Genomic DNA, 21,447 nt, shown 5'->3' with positions numbered 1-21,447 from the left:
TCTAACTCGTGCTTCTCCCTAGATTGGATAATTTATTTGCCACATAAAAAAAATTCGTAAGCTTTTCCATCACGTCTTTTGACATAAAACAATTCCTAATTGTCAATAAAAAAAATCTTATACATGCCCTAAACTAAAAAAAAGTTAAAAAATAAATATTGATCAAGATATTTAATTTTCTAATATTGGTAATTGACCCAATTGTGTTTAATAAACTTGTTTATTATAATCAAATTTCTATTTAATCAATCGATAATAAAAATAGATACATACTTAAAAGCAATTAAATAAAATTAAAGAAAAAAAATATTATGTAAAGCTGCACATTATGAGTAAAGTGTAATCAATTATATAAATATTAAGATTTAAAGTATAACTAAAAAAATAGATTTTATTTTATTTTATATATATATATATTAAGATGGAAGTCTTATAAAAATAATTATCTATAAATTTTTATTATCAAATATTAAACTAATCAAATCTAGTTTATATAAATACATAAAGGAATAATTAAAAAATCCATCATGTAGTTAGATATAAATTTTACTTTTCTTTTATATTTTTATAAATTACATTTAAAATTCTGGATTAAACCAAAAATTTAAACAAAATATATTATTAAGGATATAAACTGTTATTGAATTTATAAATTATATAATGAAAAATATAATTTGTAAAAATATAAAAAAATAAAATAAATTAATCAAGTAAATCTAATAAATTACATTAATTTCAATTTAAGATCTGAAATTAATTTTTTAATTTAATCGGTCAAAATATTCAGGTAAATTCAAATATTCTAAGAATTATTGGGCTAAGCCTAGCTAAACTATCCGCACATCTTCTCTTCCCTAGTCAGTAGTCAGATTTCCCTTCCGGCGGCCCTCCTTCGTCAAAACCACATTAGACATAGTAGCTAATGCTTCCACCCTTTTAAAAACTCCAAGGCAACCCAGAGAAATGGCTCTTTCTCGGCTTCCAAAACTTCACTTCTCTATATTCACTCACCCCCTTCCATCTCCATACACCCATATCAACCTTCCTCTCATAACCAAACTTAAACTCTCAACCCTTTCCAGGCTCAAATCCACGGTCACCACAACAGAACCCATTCCTTTCACAGAAGCCCACAATTTGTTAGCACTCCAAGAACAAACCCAAACCCAATTTTCACTTGACAAACTCTTTATCCCACCAGACACTGAGGTTTCAGTCAATGAGAATAGTAGTGGTTTAAGTGCTAGGGTTTTAAAAGGGTCTAATATTGTGTTGAGTAAGTATGCAAGGGATGCACAGATTGTTCAAGCTGAGTTTATTAAAAGTAGTGTTAGAACTGAAGATTGTCCTTCTGATGGTTTGCCTGAGTTTGCTCTTGTTGGAAGGTCTAATGTTGGCAAATCTTCTCTTCTTAATTCTATTGTTAGAAGAAAGAAACTTGCGCTTACCTCAAAAAAACCTGGTTAGTTGATAATAATGTCGTGTTTTTTTTTTATTATTATTTTTTATTCATGTCTGTTTTTGTGTTATGTGATGGATATTGCAGCAAGAAATTATGGGTTTTTTTTTTTTTGTGGCATTTGTATTTTGACAAGTGAAGTGACTTGTTTTGAATTTGGGGTACTCTAAAGGAAGAGACTTTGTAGCTTAGAACTGAATATTATTTGTGTTTTTTGTTTTGGTTTTTGTTCTTGGTGAAGGGAAGACGCAGTGCATCAATCATTTTAAGGTCAATGATAGCTGGTACTTGGTGGATTTGCCTGGATATGGGTATGGTTTCAATGCTTTGGTTCGTTTTAATCACGTACGAATTTTGTATAGGTGCAATATCGAATGCTGTTTTCAGGTTTGGAATCTATTTTCTGGGGAGTAAACTGAGTTTAGTTGATAATAAACTTAACTATTTGCTGATTGGTGCTTAGAAGTGCCTATTTCACTTTCTCAAGCATCATAACTAATTTTATCCACTTCTTTCTGTTTAAATGAATTTGATCTTCTGTTGTTGATTTATCTAGTTTGTCCATTTCATTAAATTTGCACTGTTTTGCATTTGTTTCTGCTCTGAACAGGTATGCATCTGCGCCACAGGAACTTCGAACAGATTGGAATAAGTTTACCAAAGACTATTTTCTCAATCGCTCAACCTTGGTCTCAGTATTCCTTCTTATTGATGCTAGTATTCCTGCGAAGAAAATTGATCTTGAATATGCCAGTTGGCTGGGTCAGAATCAGGTGAAATCTTCTTTCTTGGTAGATGAGATAAAGGGAATATATCAATTGATGACCTGCCGCTGTTAGCTTCTTGAGAATTTTTTTGCTGACGATGCATGTGCAATTTTCCCCCCTTTCCCTAGCTGTTTTTGGTTAGGATGTTCCAGACTTACTTTGCATGAGCAAACACTTTCCAGTGGCTTCAATTGCATTTTCCCCCCGTGTTGATATAAATAGACCTTGGGGTTTCGAGTCTCATATAAATGTCCATTGGAGATCAGAAACTTGCTAAAAGTTATTTGTAGATCAGAAGTCTCTCCATTGGAGATAGCACTTGCTATCTATATCCAAGTCATGGTTGGAGGAAGGGGAGGATTTCTAAAAGTTAATTTCTTGCCTTTCAGGTTCCCATGACATTAATTTTCACCAAATGCGACAAGAGGAAGAAGAAAAAAAACGGAGGGAAAAGGCCGGAAGAAAATGTGAATGAATTTCAGGAGCTGATACGTGACTTCTTTGAGACAGCACCTCCTTGGATCATGACCAGTGGTGTTACCAATCAAGGTCGTGATGAGATGCTACTGCACATGGCTCAGTTGCGAAACTACTGGCTCAAACACTGAGATAAAAGATTGCAGAATCAAAAGCTTTTCCCTTGTCCCCTGGTGAGTTTCCATTCACATCATAGACAGACCATTCTAGTAACATTGCCATTGCTGATCCTGGCAGGATTTGCAGCTAAATTCCAAATATGTCGAATGGATTACAAGTTTTATACATTTTGTTGAATTCCATGCATTTGATACCCCATAGGTGGGACGGAGACCCTAACCGACTTGAGTTGGCTGTTGTCACTAACAGTTCCACTGTGCTAAATTGGTTAGCGATCGTGCTCCGGCAAGTTCCACTGTGCTAACCAATTCAAACAAGAGTGAAAGAACATATAGACGGGAAGAGCCGGACAGGCAAATACATGGAAAATTGAGTGGTTGTTTACATGGAAGGCTGAACGGTGTCACCTTACAATATATATCGTATCCTTGCTACATTGATACGAGGGCTGTGCTGGAGTGGTTCCAAGTTCTGCTTGCTACAAAAGTAGAGAACCTATTACTTGATTATAATGCCTCAGATTTACTCTGCTACTGGTTTAACTGAAGGACTCAATGAGTTTTGATGTTTAAGTTGATTAATTAATTAAGGGGGTGTTTGTTTGTCCGGAAAGTGGTTTCCTGGAAACCACTTTCTAAACTTTCCTGTATTTGTTTGCTATTAGAAAAGTTGGTCAACGGAAAGCACTTTCCAGTCAAAGAAAAATTAGGCTTGATTTTCAGGAAAGTGTTTTCCTTTTATTTTGGGCGAAAAACACTTTTTAGAAGTTGTGAAAAATTTAGAAATATCATATTATTTATTGATTATATCAAATTTGGTCCTCAAACTTTTGATTGATATATATTTTGTTTGAATCTTTTTTTTTCAATTTTATCCCTTAAAATTTGATTTTTATATTAATTTTGATCCTTATTTTATGATTGTTATTTGCTTTTCTCTTATCATTTTTTTAATTGAAATTTTTTATCTATCAAATTTGGTCCTTATTCTTTTCATTGTTATATATTTTATTTGAAATAATTTATGAAATTGTAATTATTATTACTTTAATTTCATCATCTTTTAATTTTTTTATTTGTTAGATTTGATCTTCATTATTTTGATTATTATTTATTTTATTTGAGATAATTTATGAAATTATATTTTTTTTCAATTTCATTCTCATTTAACTTTTCAATTTGTAAGATTTGTATCTTATTATTTTAATAAACTTGAAAAAAAAATATTAATAAGTTATTTTCCAGCTTATTTTCCATAACATAACCAAACATTTCATAACATAACCAAATACTGAAAAGTGTTTTTCAACTTATTTTCCATGACACTACCAAACATCAGAAAATAATTCATTTTCCAAGAAAATCAATTTTCAGAAGGAAACTATTTTCCAGCAAACAAACAGGGTTTAAGATTTGTTTCTTATTATTTTAATAAATTTGAAGAATTATATTAATAAATTATTTTCTAACTTATTTTTCATAATATAACTAAACATTGAAAAGTGTTTTCCAATTGATTTTTTATGACACTATCAAACATTGAAAAATAATTTATTTTTAAAATTTTATTTTTTAAAAAAATTATTTACTTTCCAGTTTCCGGCCAGCAGGGCTTAACACTGTGGCTGAAATGCTTGAAAAGCATCAAAATTGGCTTGTAGAATGAACTGAATAGATACGATACTATGATGCATCGAAATTTCTTTGGGTTTCCATGGCGGATTTGAGGGTTCTTGCAAAAATATTGACAAGTCATTATTTAAGTCAGAAACGGATAAGATAAACAGGATCTGCGGTTTTCTGACTTTTCATGAAATTTTCTACAATTTTTTTTTAATTTGTTAATATTAGAAATAAATTTTAAAAAATTAAAAAATATTATTTTAATAAATTTTCAATCAAAACCTTTGGATGCAGAATTGATTTCCCATGTTCATATAGCCAAACGGATTGTTACAACAAAAGTTGCCAGTTGATTGATTATAAACGCTATCCAACTTAAATCAATAACACCACCACCTTATGGCTGGGATAAATCAGAAAGCAGGCGAAGACCTATCAGATTCACCGAAAACTGTTTTTTTTTTCTCTCGTTTTCTGAACATGGCCAGTCTCTGCTTAACGGGCCTCCAATATAAAACAGAAATCATGCAATGGAAGCGGAGCTGTGAGACAATGCACACATAGAAGTGACTCCAAATTCCTGACCACAACAGACGCAGTCATGCTTACATTGCTCAACTGATATGATAAACTGAAAGCGGACTGATGCCTGACCTTGAATAGAGCATCGCTCAACAAATGCATAATCTTTAACCATCACGCATTCCATAACAATAAAATTTATCAATATCAGAACGTAAAAATAAGGCCAGCTAGTTCCAGCTCTGCAATATTACCATACATCTCAATCAAAGACCCGTTAAGCTAAGATACCATGATGCTTAAGAAGCCTGCACTGTGTCAATCACCGTGCATCATCTTAGAAACACCCACCCCCAATCCCCATGTAAATGCATGTTCAAGGAACAACCTAATTGCAACCATTTTTATTGGATGGCACAATGCGTAAGAAAAGTTGGATATTAGACGCGCGGCACACATAATAAAAGGTGATCACCATTCATTACCATGACAGAAGGATAAACATTTGTAACTCTCCATTGTTGAAAACAATTCAGTGTCTAACAAGTAACAACAATTCAAAACTTCTTGTTTGCAAATTCAAAAACATTGAAATAAAACACACTTTCATCGCCCTTCTAACACTTACGATGAAGCTGCTGCAGCTCCCTTGTTCCTTGGAGCTGCTTGAGTACCTAAACAAACCAAAAAAATAACAGAACATCAAAACCAATTCAAGAAGATAAATTTACGTTCACATCACATGAACAATCAACAAATTTCAACAACAAACTGAGTTTTAATTTTACCTTCTCTAAAGTTAGTCTTGAACCTGCGTGGCAGGTGACGGAGGTACTTCATTCGGCCAGTTCCAGTGGTCTTTCTGCGAATAGCCTTCTCACTCCAGTTATCTAAGAAACAGGTACCAAATGATTACGTCATAAATTTTACAAACACAACATGCAAAAAAAAATTCACACAAAAATATACCCTGGGAGCAAAATAACAAATGATTTCCTGGCATGGAAACAGAGCTACAATTCTCATTCTTAAACTCAGATTGAATAAAAAAAGGTCTTAAGCTGGTTAAAGTCAATCAAAATACAAATCCCAAAAATATTAAAAAGATTCAAGTAAAGCAACAAGAAAATAACAAAATAAATTAAGAAGCAATGAAGAAACCACAAATCTTGCTTTAAGTAATAAAAAGTAAGAACGTCTATGAAGCAACTCTCGATCCATTAGAAAGGGTGCAACTTACATTTTCTGACACGGGCAGCAGGAAAAGCACAAGCACTGCAACGGCTTTTCTGGAGATGAAAGCTGCGGCGGCCGCATCGCACACAGAGGGTGTGAGTCTTGTTTCTTCTCTTACCAAAACTCCCTGTTCCTTTCCCCTACAAAACAAACAAACAAACATGTCGGTAACACACCATCAATCAACAAAGCAATTGTTGTTACATGGAAGGGAAGAAGAGTACCATTTCTTCTTCTTCTTCGGCTGCAAAAACCCTATCACTGGGGAGGAAAGTTTAGGCTGACGGCAGAGGAAGGAATTTATATAGTGAAGATTTAGGGTTTTCTTAAGAAGACTTTTCTGGGCCGGTTTTGAAGTAATATGGGCCTCCGTTCGGATTTCATCTAAGAGTTGGGCTTATTCTGTTATCTTCAGTCACAATTGGTTTAATCTTCTTCTTTTTTTCTTTTTCTTTTTTCTATATCTGTTTTTTCCCCCCTACAAATACAATTGGGTTAATGCTTTTGTTGTTGTTATCATTTAGGGGTGATTATTTTTGATTGGGTTTGGTTTTTATTAAAAAAAATAATCAAATCGAATGATTTGATTATTTTTTTTAATAAAAACCAAAACCAATTCAAACCGACCGGTTTCGGTTCGGTTCGGTTTTTTAGAATAAAAACCGGTTCAAACCGGTTTGGCTCGATTTTTTTGTTTTAGCTCGGTTTTTTTAAAATTTTAATCAGTTTAATCGAGTTTTTTTCACGGTTTGGTTTTTTCAGTTATTTTTTTCCGGTTTTTTTGCTCACCCCTATTATTATCTAGTGATTTTAAAGGAAAAAAAATCCAGATATTGATGTCTTTTATTACCTTTACTTTTTTTTTCTTATGGTAGACAATCAATATGTTTTATATTTAGAAAACTTTATGAAATTTAAATTAGTCAGGTGGATTTAAGATTTGGTTAAATCTATTTTAGATTAATTTAAAAAAAATAAAAGGAGTTGACATGGTTTGAACCCATTCAAAAACCTGAGTTGATTGTAATTCGATTGACTTAATCAAAATCATTAATTTTTTTAATTATGTTATTTTTTGAAATGATATTATTTTTATTTTAAAAAAAATAGATTAGTTTACTCAACTTGTGACTTGGTCCTTGTATCGGGTCAATCTTGGATTAAGTTTAACAAGAATGATTTAAAAGATTAATATTAGTGGTCAATAGTTAATAATATAAAAAAAATTTAAATTGAATTTTATCTTGCTATAAAGTTGAAAAGAAATTGTAGATGAGATTTTTAGGATTGTTTGTTTAAGAAAAACGTTTCATAAATAAATATTTAATATTTAATATTTAATAATCTATCAAATATATTTTATTATTTAGAATTTTTATTAATCCGTTAAAAAATATGTTACCAAAAGTCTCAAAATGTTTCTTATGCCTGATAAAATCTAATTTTTAGCAGTAAAGGATACTTCAAAACAACTGTTTTTTATTTCTTTAATTTACTCCAATACCTTGATTCATTAAAAATGAGACAAGTATTAAATTAAAAAATTATAATCGAAAAGTAATATATTAATTTTTTGATAATGATAAGGTGATATATGAACTAACTTAATTAACACTAACAAATATACTAAAAATTATGGGATGGGAGCTGTTATATATATAGTTTTGGCCATCCAATTTTTTTTAATTGTTATTTCAATCTCTCAAGTTAAATGGTTGTGATTTTGTAAGTTGAGATATCTTTAATTTGTATTTTCTCATGCATACAAACACATAGCATTTGGAGATATTTTAATGATAAATTGAAGATCAATTTTAAAAAATAAAAATTTATTGGTTGTTGCTCCCAAGTTAAATGATTGTCGTTTTAGTCTTTTAATTTGTATTTTTTTTCAAACTTTATTTAAGGATATTTTAATTATAAATAACCAATTTTATAAATAAAATTTTTTTGGATGTTGAAAATTATAAGGTGTGCATTGTTTATATGAATAATGTGCTTTTTTTTTTTTTTTTGACCATCAAACGTTTTTAATTGGTATTTCATCCTTCCAATTAAATCATCGTGCTTTTATAAGTTAAGATGTCTTTAATTTGTATTTCCTTATGCTATCAAAATGTTTTGGGATATTTTAATGATGAATTGAAGACTGATTGTATAAAATAAAAATTTATTAGTTGTTAAAAATAGAAATTAAAAAATACATTCCAAATTTAATAATAATAAAAAACAAACTCCATTTCGATATTAGCATGGAAAATTTCAATTTGCTTCCTATACTTTTCAATTTATTTTTTGTTGGTCCTCGGAATTTTAACATTTTAAATTTCAATTAGAAACTTTATTTTTTTTTACATTTCAGATCTTGAAAGCTAAGAGAGTAGAGAGAATGTCACTAAACATGTTGAGAAGACAAAAAATTAATGGTTGTTGACATTTTAGTCATTAAAAAGAGTGATTTTAATGTCAATGAATTGAAATTTTCAAAGGGATTCATGGAAGTGGTTTATTTTTTCCTCTCACAATGTTGAAAAAGTAGGTTAGGGTCATTAAAGTTTTTTTGGATTCAATTTTTTTTTTTTGATAGATTAAAGTTTGTTATGTGGCTGCAAACATGAGCTTTTAAGGCTTTTAGAGCGTATTTTAAGATATTTTCAGGTAAAAAAAAATAAAATTAAATGTGTGTTTTAGGGTTTTAAAACTCGGATCTTAATTTTTTATTAATCAAAAAATATCGCAAACGATGACAAATTTGCAACAGAAAATGACCTTTCATCTAGTATAAAAAAATAAGAAAAAATATATATTGAAGTGTATGTGTTAGTTTTCTTTTAAGAAAAATCAGCCAGAATACGTGGGGCTGGGTTCCAAGCTCACCTAAGCTCATGGGTAGTTGGCCAGGTGAGCGGCAATGCATGACATCTTTTGTTTTATTAATTCTTTATTTAATTTAAATTAATACTATCTCTCTTTAATTTTTTATTAAAAAATTGTTTAGTTCACTTCTTTTAAACACTAGTTATTGTTTTATAATTATTTTGTATTTTTATAGTGTTTCAAAGAGATTATTATAATTTATATCTAATTTTTTGTTTCTTTTATATTTAATATAAATAAAATGTATTTGAATGATGCATTTCAAAAAATAAAAATTATTTGTTCTTGGCAAGAAAAAACAATCTCTAAGATGAAAAATAATGTATTTTTTTAAAAAAATTATTTTTAATATCAGCATATTAAAACAATCTAAAAATATAAAAATATAAAAAAATTTAAAACTTTATAAAACTTTGTTTAAAACACAATTTCAAACTATACCTATGATAAATAAGGAGGCCTCACTCCTACATCACAAAACGATGCATCTTAGAACTCCAAAATCCCAATGCCCTAGTCCTATGGAAAGCAATTATAGCTCGAAAAATCTCATTATAAATTTAGAAAGTCCCAACCAACTCTTTACAGTAAATCATCTCTTTGCTACGCTCATGCATGCATCATAGTGACTTGGTGATTTGTCGTGCTTTTCTCAGCAATTAATTTCAAAGAGAACTTTGGCATCAACTGGAGTCCTTCTCACCCACGACATCAAATTATCGATACCTCATTGGCCCCATGATATTTTTTTCATCAATTTTCCTTTTTTCTGAAGCTTATATTTTATCTGAGAGATCTCCATATTATTCATATTTAAGATTCAACTATGGATACGACTAGTAATAAGAACTTGGGATCAAAAAATTTACTCTTCCCGTGGTCTCAGATTTAGCCATATAGTTGCTAATATGATGGTCACTAGAAGTTTATATGGTTGTTAACTTCAGGGCTCGTGGTATTAGTCAATGTGCACGCAAACTGATCCGGACATCCACGTTAATAATAATAAAAAAAAATTCAAGCTCATCATCTTTTCAGAAAAAAAAAAAAAAACAGAAATCTCTACTTGGGTTGTATTAGTTAATTTTATCCCCCCATCTTTTTTTTCCTAAAAAATATCATTTAAATCAACATGAAAACTGACAGCAAAATAATTTATGATCGTAGGGACCGCATAAGAAAAGTGTCAAATTATACGTAAATCATTCATGTTCAAAGAATCTAATGAATATATTATATATAACGGTAAGAGAACTTCGAAGCAAAAGCGGGGATAGCTCAGTTGGGAGAGCGTCAGACTGAAGATCTGAAGGTCGCGTGTTCGATCCACGCTCACCGCATTTTATTTTTCTTTCTTTCTGTTTTCTTTTTTTTTCTTTTGTTTTTTTTTCCCACTCGAAACAAAGTAATGTTTGGGCCCTTTCCTGATTTTACTTAGTCGGATCTTTCCCTACAACTTATTAAGCCCAAAGCCCTCACTCTTAACCTACCCAACATGGGCTTGATAGGCATGAATCAGCCTTCAATTTTTGCAGTGCATTATACTTCAAGCACAAGAACTCAAGAAGATATTTTTTTCTAGATATTCGAATTGAGATCTGTACATCTTAAAAAAAAAAAAAAAATACATTGACAGCCGAATTGATAGTTTCTACCAAATGGCCAAATCGTTTTCAATCTTTCCCAGGAAAGAAGGTGGAATTTTTCTACGAAATGGAACACAAAATCTCACCCTTGTTACCTTTGTTAGTTTAATACTTGCAATCTCACTCGCTGTGTCACAGGTTGAATAATTTTATTTTTTTATAAAATATTATATATATAGATTTTTTGTAATAAATTTTTGTAGTTTAAAAAATTTAACAAATTAAAAATTTATGTATACATATAATCAAATAAATTAAGAATTATATACACTAATAAATAAATAAAAAATCATTAATGACACCTAAAAACAGAACTTAAAATACCGAGAGACAGATGTAAATCAAGATATTTAATTTTAAAAAATAGAACATTTACCTGATTATGTTTACTAATTAATCAAACAATAATAAAAAAAGACAAACATATTAAATTGATTGAATAAAATAAAAAGAAAAAAAGAATAACATGCAAGGCTACACATATTGAAACTATCATATGAAAATAAATATTTGTTATTTTCAAAAACATAGTTTATCTATACAAAAGATAAAAACAAAACCATAGATTAATAAGAAAAACCTCTCCAAAAATTAAACGCATAACCAAAAAATCAATATTATTTAAAAGAGGTTCTATAAACAAAATAAAAGAGAGGAGTACGAATGTAAATATAATTATGTTTTTTTTTTTTATTTAAAAAAGCATCAATTGAAATAAAAAAAATAGGGGAAAAAAAGGGCTAGGCGCTGCTAGACCTGGGAAGCCAGGTCAGCCTGGCCCATTTAACAGGGCCCACACGTGGGCCCGCGTTGTTTGTTTTTTTTTTAATTTGCGTCGCGTTGCCTGTTTTACCCAGATTCCGACCACTGTGGTGGCTGAAAAATCAGGGTCAATGTTTTTTTGACCTAAAAACCTGTCTTTCAACCCGTTTTTGACCTAAAATACCTATAAAAAACTTTAGAAATCACGACAAATCTAACCAAAGCCTAAAAAAACTCGAAAACCGCCTACAAAACCGAACTCGGCCTAAAACCAAAAATCAACCCGAGCTCATATCTCTTTTTTCATGAACTTTTAAGGTACAAAAACACCTAATATGAACTCCCCTAATCAAATATAATAATTTGACACAAAATCCACCATTTTAGTGGTCTAAATCGATGCCAACGACAAGTTTCTCTTTCTATCGCCGGAATCCGACGACCCCTCTATTTCTCCTCTCAACAAGGGAGCAAAAAATAACAAAAATAAACCTCTGTACAAAAATAAAATTGAAACAATTTTGAGGAACCAAAATTGTATAATTTGAGTGATTGTTTAAGTTGGAGGACCAAAGTGTATTTTTTTTCAAAACTTATGGTACACTACCCATGTTTGCCGCGTTTTTCATTTCGGTCTCCCCTATTCCTATCTCACCCTTTCATAAGAATTTGAAATCAATTGCTTCTTAAATTGGACTAAATCGCCTCAAAAAAAGTTTTAGGACCAAATTTAAAAAAAATAAAATTTTACATAGTGACAAAAGCACAGTGAAACTCCCACGCGTTTTAGAGTACAATATAATTAAAGGGAATAATAATGTGTATGGATCTTCGTACAAGGGGTTATTTTGAATTGTGTTCTAAATAATGTTTTTTTAAAAAATGATTTTTCTTTTGTTTAAAATTATTTTTTTATTTTTTTTTATTGTTTTGATGTGCTAATGTAAAAAATATTTTTTTAAAAAATAATAATATTTTGATGCATTTCCGAGTGGAAAACACTTTAAAAAATAATCACTATCACACTCCTAAACACCTCTTCTTTACATTTTTTTTTTCTCTACCAATATCATCCTAATTATGATTTAAACATTATAGGATTCCCTGAAGCTTCTAATAAGACTTATTTTGCAAGTTTCCAATCTTACACCATCATTCTCATATCAAATGCGAAAGCTTAATCTTTTTCAAATATTTAGATTTTCCCTAAATGTTTGTTCAAAACATCGTGATATGAAATAGAAATAACGTAGATAGTTGTGTTTTTAAGAACTTGCAATACACACATGCATGCATGAAGACTAGTTTTATAGATTGATATTTAATTGAGCTTCAAAAGATGTGTCACTCTACTAAATAATTTTTTTTTAAATAACAGTAAATTATGAAAAAGCCAACCTAATTAGAATAAATTTACCTTACTTAATAGGAAGATATTTGCATTAAAAAAATACAAATGATATTCAAGTTGCTACATATCTATAATATCTTGATCAAATATTACATTATTATTAATCACCATGTTATAATAATCAAAATTGGTTTTATGTTCATATGTAATATTGTTACTCAACCATCATCAACTAACAATCAACAAAAATCTATTTAAGATAGTAATAAACAATATTATTCAACATAAAAAATAAAATATCCTTTTCTAATGAAATAGGGAGAGCATCTACGATATTAAATATCTATGTAAGAGGTGTAAAAATAAAAAGTTTCTTAATCCAGACATTGTAACGATGCATCCTCTACAAAAAGAATTCATAGAGAAATACTTGTATGGGTTTACACACGGAGAACTATATGCTCACGAGACCATGGTAGAAAGGATGACTGAGTTAACTTCTAGTTCTAGCAATGTGTATGGAGTTATAGATGATAATAATAATCCTTATAGGAATATGGTTATGGATATGATATGAATGAATTGAGGTTATGCATGTGAATGCTTAATTGTAGATGAAGAACCAAATGCAGATGTGACCAGTTTTTTTTAATCTTTTGAAAGATTCTGATGAACCATTATGAAATGGATGCATAAATCATAATAAATTATTGATCGTTGCATAGGTGTTTATCATCAAGTCAGATCATGGATTGTGTAAGGTCGGTTATGACAGAATTGTCGAATGAGCAAGAACCATTTTACCTTAGGATGAAAGAGAACTTTTATGTTGTTAAATCAACATAATTTGATATGTGTTCAAATATCTGCATGTTGTACTATCTTGAAAATACAGAGTTGATTGGGTCAATTCCATAGAAAACTTATATTCTTCTTAATCACTTATAAACTGCAAATGTTATTCATGTCTCCAAAGACTGTTGAGCACATGACATGACATCATTCATATGATGTGGTAGATGGAGTTATAATGCACTTATCGGGCAGTGAAGCCTGTAAAAATTTTAATAGAGTGAATCCTTAATTTTTAATGGAATTAAAGAACATACATTTTAAGTTATGTACAGACGGATTCAATCCATTCGGGTCATTTGCTGCTCCTTATTCTTGTTGGTCGGTGATACTCACAGTTTACAACTTGCCATTAGGGATGTGTATGAAGTCAGAGTTCATGTTTTTATCTATGGTCATACCCGGTTCTAATAGTCCGAGTTAGAATATAGATGTTTGTCTTCAACCGTTGATTGATGAGTTGAATCAGTTGTGGTCATCTAAGACTTTAACTTATGATGTATCGAGGAAACATAATTTTCAGATGAAAACATCTTTAATGTGGAATATCAATGATTTTCCTGCATATGAAATGATTTCTGGTTGGAGCACGCATGAAAAACTAGCATGTTCATACTATATGGAAAATAACAAGGCTTTTATGTTAATAAATAGTGTTAAAATATCTTTTTTTGATTACCATTGGCAGTTTTTGCCAATAAATGGTGTTAAAGAATAGAAATGGCTTCATTGTTGGTAGAGTTGAAAGGGATGTTGCACCGCTAGTACCATTGAGTGAAAAATTATATGACGTGGTGTCGCAGTATGATGACATTGTGCTTGGTTTTCAATCCGATAAGCAAGAGTTTTCTAGTTTTAGTGTGACCCGTAATTGGGTAAAGCGAAGTATTTTATGAGAACTTCTTTATTGGAAGACCAATTTTCTCCGCCATAATCTTGATGTCATACAGATTGAAAAGAACGTGTTTGAAGACATTTTTATCATGGTTATGGATGCGAAAGGAAAGAGAAAAGACAATATAAAAGCTGTAATGAATATACTTTTTTTTCACCGTAAAAAATATGAAGTTGGTTTATGATGGGTAATGGTTCGCAAAGCCCAAAACCAGCTTCGTCTTAGAGAAGAATGCACAATTACTTGTCTAAAAATAGCTTAAGAGTTTGTGCTTTCTTGATGGACATGCTTTGAACATATCTATATTAGTGGATTTAAAGAATTGCAAATTGTTTAGAATAAAAAGTCATAACTGCCATGTATTTATACAAACACTCATTCCACTTGCTTACCGAGATTTATTGCCAAAAGAGATATGAGATGCACTCACGGAGATTAGTCACTTCTTTAGAGATATATACTCTAACAAGTTGCATACACAACACATGGAGATGCTTTAAACGAATATCATCCAGACAATCTGCAAACTTGAGATGACCATCAGAAATGGGTGTAGCAACTCGTGGATAACTAAGCTAAGAAGTATGTTGGATTTCAAGAATTTCTTTTCTTAAGTAATTATTTTTTGAATTTGCTGATTTTTTTAGGAAACATATAACACCCGATTGCAAGAGAGATACGAGGATGATCATTTGACCCATCCGAAACTCGATCTAGAATTGCGGTTGGAGGCAGGATCGTTTGGTGCACCTAATAGAAATCGGGTTTGTGGTATCTCAAACACTACGACCGAGGACTTTTGAACAACCTGAAGTGTTTCAACCGTTGGAGTTCCAGGCGACTTTAAATCAATAAGTTGAAGATTGGACAACCCATCTTACCACTAACACAAAGACTTATTGCTGAGATGGCCAGACTCTGATGATTATACATGGTACTGAAATCACACATGAGTGATACATATGCTCCCCCTTATCACTATTTGGTCCTAGTGAAGACCTGCCTCATCCTTCAACCCATTTCTTCTAGATGAATTGTATTTGAAAATTTAATGCTTTTTTTGTGTTTTTTTAATCAGAAGTTTTAATGGTTTTAACATGTGTCTATATGACATTTTCTTTTTTTGTGACCAATTAAACCATACGTAAAAGTACTTAACTAGCTTGCTATGCCTATCCACCTTCATCAAAGAATTTCATGAATTGGGAGATTATCTTGATACTTATCTAATTAGATTGGATTAAAAAAGTATATACCATTAGATTAAGTTCAATAAAGGAGAGCACATTTGACTATCATACAAAAATATGTACTTGCATTGAAGGGTTGCACTACTGGATTTAATAGTTTTACCGATACAAATTTCTGTCGGTATTTACACTTACAATCTGTTGGTACGTCTATTACCGACCGGTTTATGAATGAAAATGGCCTGTCAAAAAACTCTCACCGGGAACTTATGTTCTGTCAATAATAAATATATGATGAATTTATAGACGGACAAAGTGAGTGAAAAAAGAAAATTTACTCGCTTCAGTCCGTCATTATCTCCACTGGTAAATTTAACATATCACTGATAAGAAAACCATATATATAATGTCATCGGTGTTTTTGTTTGCCCGTCGGCATATCTATTGGTAAACATAACATATCATCGATAGAATGTCATTTGTAATTTCATCGGTGAGTTAACAGTAGTATTGACATTTGTAGTAATTCTTTTCAAACTCTCTATGGAATATATCAACAGAGTTGTTTTGTCAGTAACCCCGTTTGTAATATTTTTTTAAAAATATATTTTTTTAAAATATATTGAAGATAAGTAGAAAATAATTAAAATAATATAAAAGCAAATATTTATTACAAATTTAAACATTTGTATGCTCAAATACAATAAATAAAAAATAGAGGCGACGCTGGAGGAGGAAAAGAAGGAGGTTGATCATCGCTGGGACCGTGGGGCCAATTAGAGGGTGCACATGTACCGCCCATCTATGATCTCATCTCCATCACCAATCAACAGAGTTCTTCATAATTAGCAGTGAGTCGTTCATATTTTTCATTAAGATGGGTTGTCCGAGCCTATACTCATTGGTCTAACATCACTGCGAACTTTGAAGTTTGAGTTCTTAGAATCGATTGCGAGCATCTTACGGTTAAAAAACTACAAGCCATCTGCAAGTTCTCGGCTGTAATGTTAGAAAGTTCATACACTCAATTTTTATCGCGTTCACTGGACGATCCTACCTCTAACCGCAAATCCGGATCGATATCCGGATGGGTCAAAGGATTATCCCTATATCTCTCCTTCAACTGGCTGTTATATGTATCATCGAAAGAAAAAATAAATTCATCAAATTCAAGGAAATAATAACTTAAGAAAAATATATTTGAAAACCAACATACCACAAAGAAATGAGCTCGGTTATCTACGAACTATTACACTTTTTTTGGACGATCATCACTCCACACATGTGTTTCATCAAAAAGCTCTATCGGGCTTGGCTTGCGTCCAAGAACCATAGCCTGCAAGAGAAAAATATTGTTAGTTAAATATATTTATAAAAAAAAACTAATAAGAAAATGGATGTAATAACAAAAATCCTACCATTCGTTTCGCATGTGAAATAAACGGAATGGAGCTACCAGTGTGTGTGGTAACAAAACTGTGAACACGCTGATTTTGATTTTCCACACTGAACTGTGATGTCGCGTGAAATGTGCGGACATCATGTGCTGAATGTCTTTACCTATGCAGCTTCTGAGATGTACGACAATCTGAAATCATTCCAAAACACCACGTCATTCCAGCCTGAAAGCTCTCTTTCTTTCATATATTTTTTGGCTTTCTTTTGCGCCTCGTACCAAAAATCAAGCAACCTATATGGTACAAATTAATTATTTATTAGTAAATGAAAAATAAAATTTTACTACTTGTGTCGTGGCGAACGCAGCGTTGAGAATGACAAGTCTGCCTCCTAAGTGTGTTGGAAATGAGTTTTGGGTTTAATCATAAAATTATGATTATAAAGTTCAGGAGTCACCACCTAGTATTATAGTCACTAGGAAACTTAATGATCCGCGAGAGTTCGAGTAAGAGACGGTTGTGCAAGGAAAAGACGCATCACCCTAGTGCACCCTACCTAAGGTAAGTTGCATTGTTGTTTGATTGTTAATCTAAGTCGTGTTCCTGTCCATTGATCTTGTGTAAGGTTTAAGGTAGATCTCTTTTCGTGAGGAAGTCTTTAACTTATTGGGTTGAATCTTAATCGTTCTAAGGGCTAAATTTTAGTATCGCATTTAGTTTGCACTTTGTATCTTTAATACTTAAGGGTATACTTTACAATGTAATTTTATACCCTAAGTATTAAAGTCTACAGCTAAATCCTAACACTACAAATATTAATTAAACAAAATAGTTGTTGAAGGATTTTTGATATTTTGGCCAAAGCTTAACGGATGATCATAAACTGTTTACAATATCTATTTTTGCATTTTTAAAACATGGTAAAAATATGATTTTATCTTTTAGAAAATATGCATGAAAAACCTTTAGGATTTGGCCGTATGCACGAAAATATTTTTTTTTTGTTTTTTTGAAATGGAAATTTATTTTTTAAATTTTTTGATTTTTTTTGAAGTTTTAGAGGAAACCAGATATTTTTAATACTAGGCCTGTATCTTACAGTGTAAGTCTATAGCCTGATATTATGTAAAATTATTGGGAAAACATGCGAGGGGCCCACAAATATTTTTAAAATTCCCATTTCAAACTTTGAAATTTGTATTTTTTTAAAAATATTTTTTAATATTTTAGTATTATTATATTATTAAATATATTGGGTTGGACTTGGCCCAACCATCCAGGCTGGGCTGAAATGGGTGCAACCCGGCTTGGTTAGGTTGGCTTATGGCCTAAAAACTTTTTTTCTTTTTTTTTGTTCATTTTTTAAATGATGGGCCGGACCCGGTCAAACCATCTGGGCTGGGCTGAAACGGGTCTAACCCAGCTTCACATGGTCACTGGTCCAGCCCAGTGATCATGTGATTATTTTTTAGCCTTTTGCATGTAGAACCAATGTTCTGTATGCAAATGGCTGCCAAACTTATAGCTGGTGGTGTTGGGAAGCCCGATGTGTAACTGGTGGCAGCAACAGCGACGAAGGCGCGATGGAGGAAGAGGAAGAGGAAGAGGAAGAAGAGAGCTGGTGGAGAAGAAAAAAAACTAGAAAAAAACTAATTTTTTTTCCAATTTTGGTCTCTGATTTCTCCTCCTTTAAAGCTTGGAATGATCCTGTATTTATAAATGGTGGAAGATGAACATTTTGTCTTTATTGGATTTATGCAAATTAACCTTTAATTGACCATTAAACTTTTAATTTTCTTCAATTTCACCCTTGATTTCATTCAGTTTTGTCCCCAGAGTTTGGCGCATTTTCCAAAAAGGTTATTGCCTATGAATTTCTTCAATTTAACCCCAAATTGATCCTAAACTTCTAATTTTCTTGCAATTTTACCCCTGATTTGAATCAATTAACTTTATAAAAATTAAGTTTGGTCTTCTAAAATTCCAATCTTCTCAATTAAGCCCGGATTGGGCTCCCAAACTTAATTTTCCACTAATTAAGCCTCATGATTAAATCAAATTAGCCTATTAAAAATCTAATTATATCTCTGGACTTAATTTTTATGTAGATTTGCAAATAATGATTTAATTTGACCTTGTATCTATACCGTCTCTCTAATTTTTGGTACAATGAGGGTACAATTGTGCTCCTAATTCATTCAAAATTACAGCTTTGTCTTTCTCTGTATTTGAAATTCTCTCCAACTTGTTTTTGTCAAAAAGTCAGTCTTCTTACTATTATTATTTATTATTATTTTTTTTTTATTTTAAAAGAAAAAGGGTTAAATTTTGGGGAATAACAAAAAAAATGAGTTATGACAACATGGAATAATTTTTTTTTATCCCAAATTCAATCTTATCTAATTGCAACATGATTCTCCCAAACCCTCCCTGCAACATTATTATCAGCTCTCTCCCATTCAAAACTTCTTTTGAAGTAAAAAATTTATAAAAAGAAATTTTTAGTAATTTTGATAAACTAACCAAATTAACATAAAAAATATTTAAGTTAATACTAACCTTGAACCTTGAAAACTATGCATCGACCTACGGGTTTCATTCAGAATGTTTGGAAACCTAGCTCTTTTGAAATAATAGGATTCTCATCGACGATTGAAAAGTTGATGTTATTGTTCTTGCAGCCTCAATGTTTGTAAACCTGAAATAACAGTCATTACAAAAAAATTATTTTTAAAAAAATTATTAAACATGTCGTTGTGAAAGCAAACTTACATTGAAAGGTCATCCTTCCACTAGGCGTCGTATTTGTGGGTAAATGGATCCTGCTATGAAGGGACCCCCTCTCGACGTTGTAGCATTGCACAATTGTTTTTCAAAAAGCCCTCAAAATATTACCAATGACTTTTCATTTCGTGAGTGATGCCGTTGGAACAAAAATGGACAGGCAAAAAAACTTTAATTATAGGCGCATTGAGAAGTGAACAATTCCCATAGTCATTGGAATATACTGACGGACACATTTCATCGATATACTTGTATGCGATGAACACCATGAACAATATCAGGAAGAAAGGGAACGGTTCCTATGGTCACTGGAATATACCGATAGACACATTCTGTTGGTACACCCGTATGTAATGTACGGTTGGTTGGTATTTTTATTGGTGCAAAACAAGTAAAAACCCAAACAAAATACATATACTGCAAAAATATGCAAAAAAATTAACATTTTAAAATTAAGTTCAAATGAAAAAAAGGGTAGATTTGCTTACTTAAAGTGGAGAATCTTCAATAAAATTTGAATCAAAATACGGATGTTGGCAAACTGAGTGTTGTGGTTGCCGAAATTATTGTGAGAGGTTGAATTGTGTTGAGATTAGGGGGGGTGGCTGTTTGTTGCAGAAAAAAATGCATAAGAAAAAAGGAGAAATGAGGGAGGGGGAGAGGAAGGTCGATCGCCAGGTCATAAATTAAATATTATCAATGGCATTACCGATGAAATTATTTTGTAAGTAACTTCGTCGATCATTTTGTCGGTAAAAATACCATGTCTTTGTCCGTAACTCCCTAAGTATATACCGATGGAATTTTAAGTGTTAATTTCATCGGTAATGTCGTATGTAAAAGTTACATGTCATTATGCTGTTTGACTCTTTTTTTTTTCATTTTTTTATTTTCCCACTGCAATTCCCTCGGTATATACCAAGATAATTTTTCTGTCGGTGTTTACCGATAGATACAAGAATGGAAAATTATATCGGTAAAGGTCATCGCATTCTACCGACAAAAAATTCTATCAGTGTTTTTATTTGTATTTACTAATTTTCTAAAAGTGTTGTAACTAATAAAGATGCAGCACTAGCAAGAGAACAAGTTTTGTTTTATTATCTTGGTTGAAAACTCATAGACCAAAACACCAACTCTAATTGGGTGATTGTGGCACTTCCTTTGTGATAATGGGGATATGTCTTTGTCTATTTCATGAGTGGGAATTTTGATTACATTCGAGTGAAAACTGACAAGGCAACAAAGGGAGATCGTGAAGGGAAAATGGAAGCTAGCTAGAACTAGAAGGAGCATGCATGTAGTACTCGAGAAAAGTTGCTGACTTCCCATTAGAAATAGCAAAAGCAAAACCATGCAAAAACCTATGCTACTTTTTATGATGAAAATTTAGAAAAAGCAAAAAGAAGTATCTTCTTCTTCTTTTAAAGATGATAGCATCAATCATTCAAAAACTAGAAAGTATCCCTACCCAATACTCACAAAGATTC

The 21,447-nt window shown here is 31.4% G+C and overlaps 2 protein-coding genes and 1 non-coding gene across 5 annotated transcripts; 2 read left to right on the top strand and 1 right to left on the bottom strand.

The window, feature by feature from the left end:
* Nucleotides 1-823: 823 nt before the first annotated feature.
* LOC7458980 (GTP-binding protein At2g22870) lies at nucleotides 824-3,662 on the top strand. Of its 3 annotated transcripts, none has more exons than XM_052448815.1 (5): nucleotides 824-1,462; nucleotides 1,701-1,770; nucleotides 2,070-2,232; nucleotides 2,616-2,876; nucleotides 3,096-3,662. In XM_052448815.1, exons 1-4 carry the CDS (start codon nucleotides 964-966, stop codon nucleotides 2,832-2,834), a joined length of 951 nt encoding a protein of 316 aa, XP_052304775.1. In that variant the 5' UTR covers nucleotides 824-963; the 3' UTR covers nucleotides 2,835-2,876; nucleotides 3,096-3,662. The 3 variants fall into 3 exon arrangements, with proteins under 3 accessions (XP_052304775.1, XP_024445624.1, XP_002324249.1); XM_024589856.2 differs by having other exon boundaries at nucleotides 825-1,462; nucleotides 3,025-3,662; XM_002324213.4 differs by having other exon boundaries at nucleotides 826-1,462; nucleotides 3,073-3,662.
* A 1,763-nt stretch (nucleotides 3,663-5,425) lies between these two features.
* Nucleotides 5,426-6,535, bottom strand: LOC7458981 (60S ribosomal protein L37-1). Its single transcript, XM_002324784.4, has 4 exons — nucleotides 6,428-6,535; nucleotides 6,208-6,343; nucleotides 5,756-5,857; nucleotides 5,426-5,641 (listed from the first exon to the last, which is right to left on the bottom strand). The coding sequence occupies exons 1-4, from the start codon at nucleotides 6,428-6,430 to the stop codon at nucleotides 5,592-5,594; spliced, it is 291 nt and encodes a 96-aa protein (XP_002324820.2). The 5' UTR covers nucleotides 6,431-6,535; the 3' UTR covers nucleotides 5,426-5,591.
* Nucleotides 6,536-10,347: 3,812 nt separating this feature from the next.
* Nucleotides 10,348-10,420, top strand: TRNAF-GAA (transfer RNA phenylalanine (anticodon GAA)). The gene has a single exon. It is a non-coding gene; the product is annotated as a tRNA-Phe (tRNA).
* The last annotated feature ends 11,027 nt before the right edge of the window (nucleotides 10,421-21,447 follow it).

The sequence above is a fragment of the Populus trichocarpa genome, chromosome 18, assembly GCF_000002775.5.
Source record: "Populus trichocarpa isolate Nisqually-1 chromosome 18, P.trichocarpa_v4.1, whole genome shotgun sequence".
NCBI lineage: Eukaryota > Viridiplantae > Streptophyta > Magnoliopsida > Malpighiales > Salicaceae > Populus > Populus trichocarpa.
The sequence above is the reverse complement of the archived record's forward strand: the minus strand, read 5'-3'. Positions and strand labels throughout refer to the sequence as shown.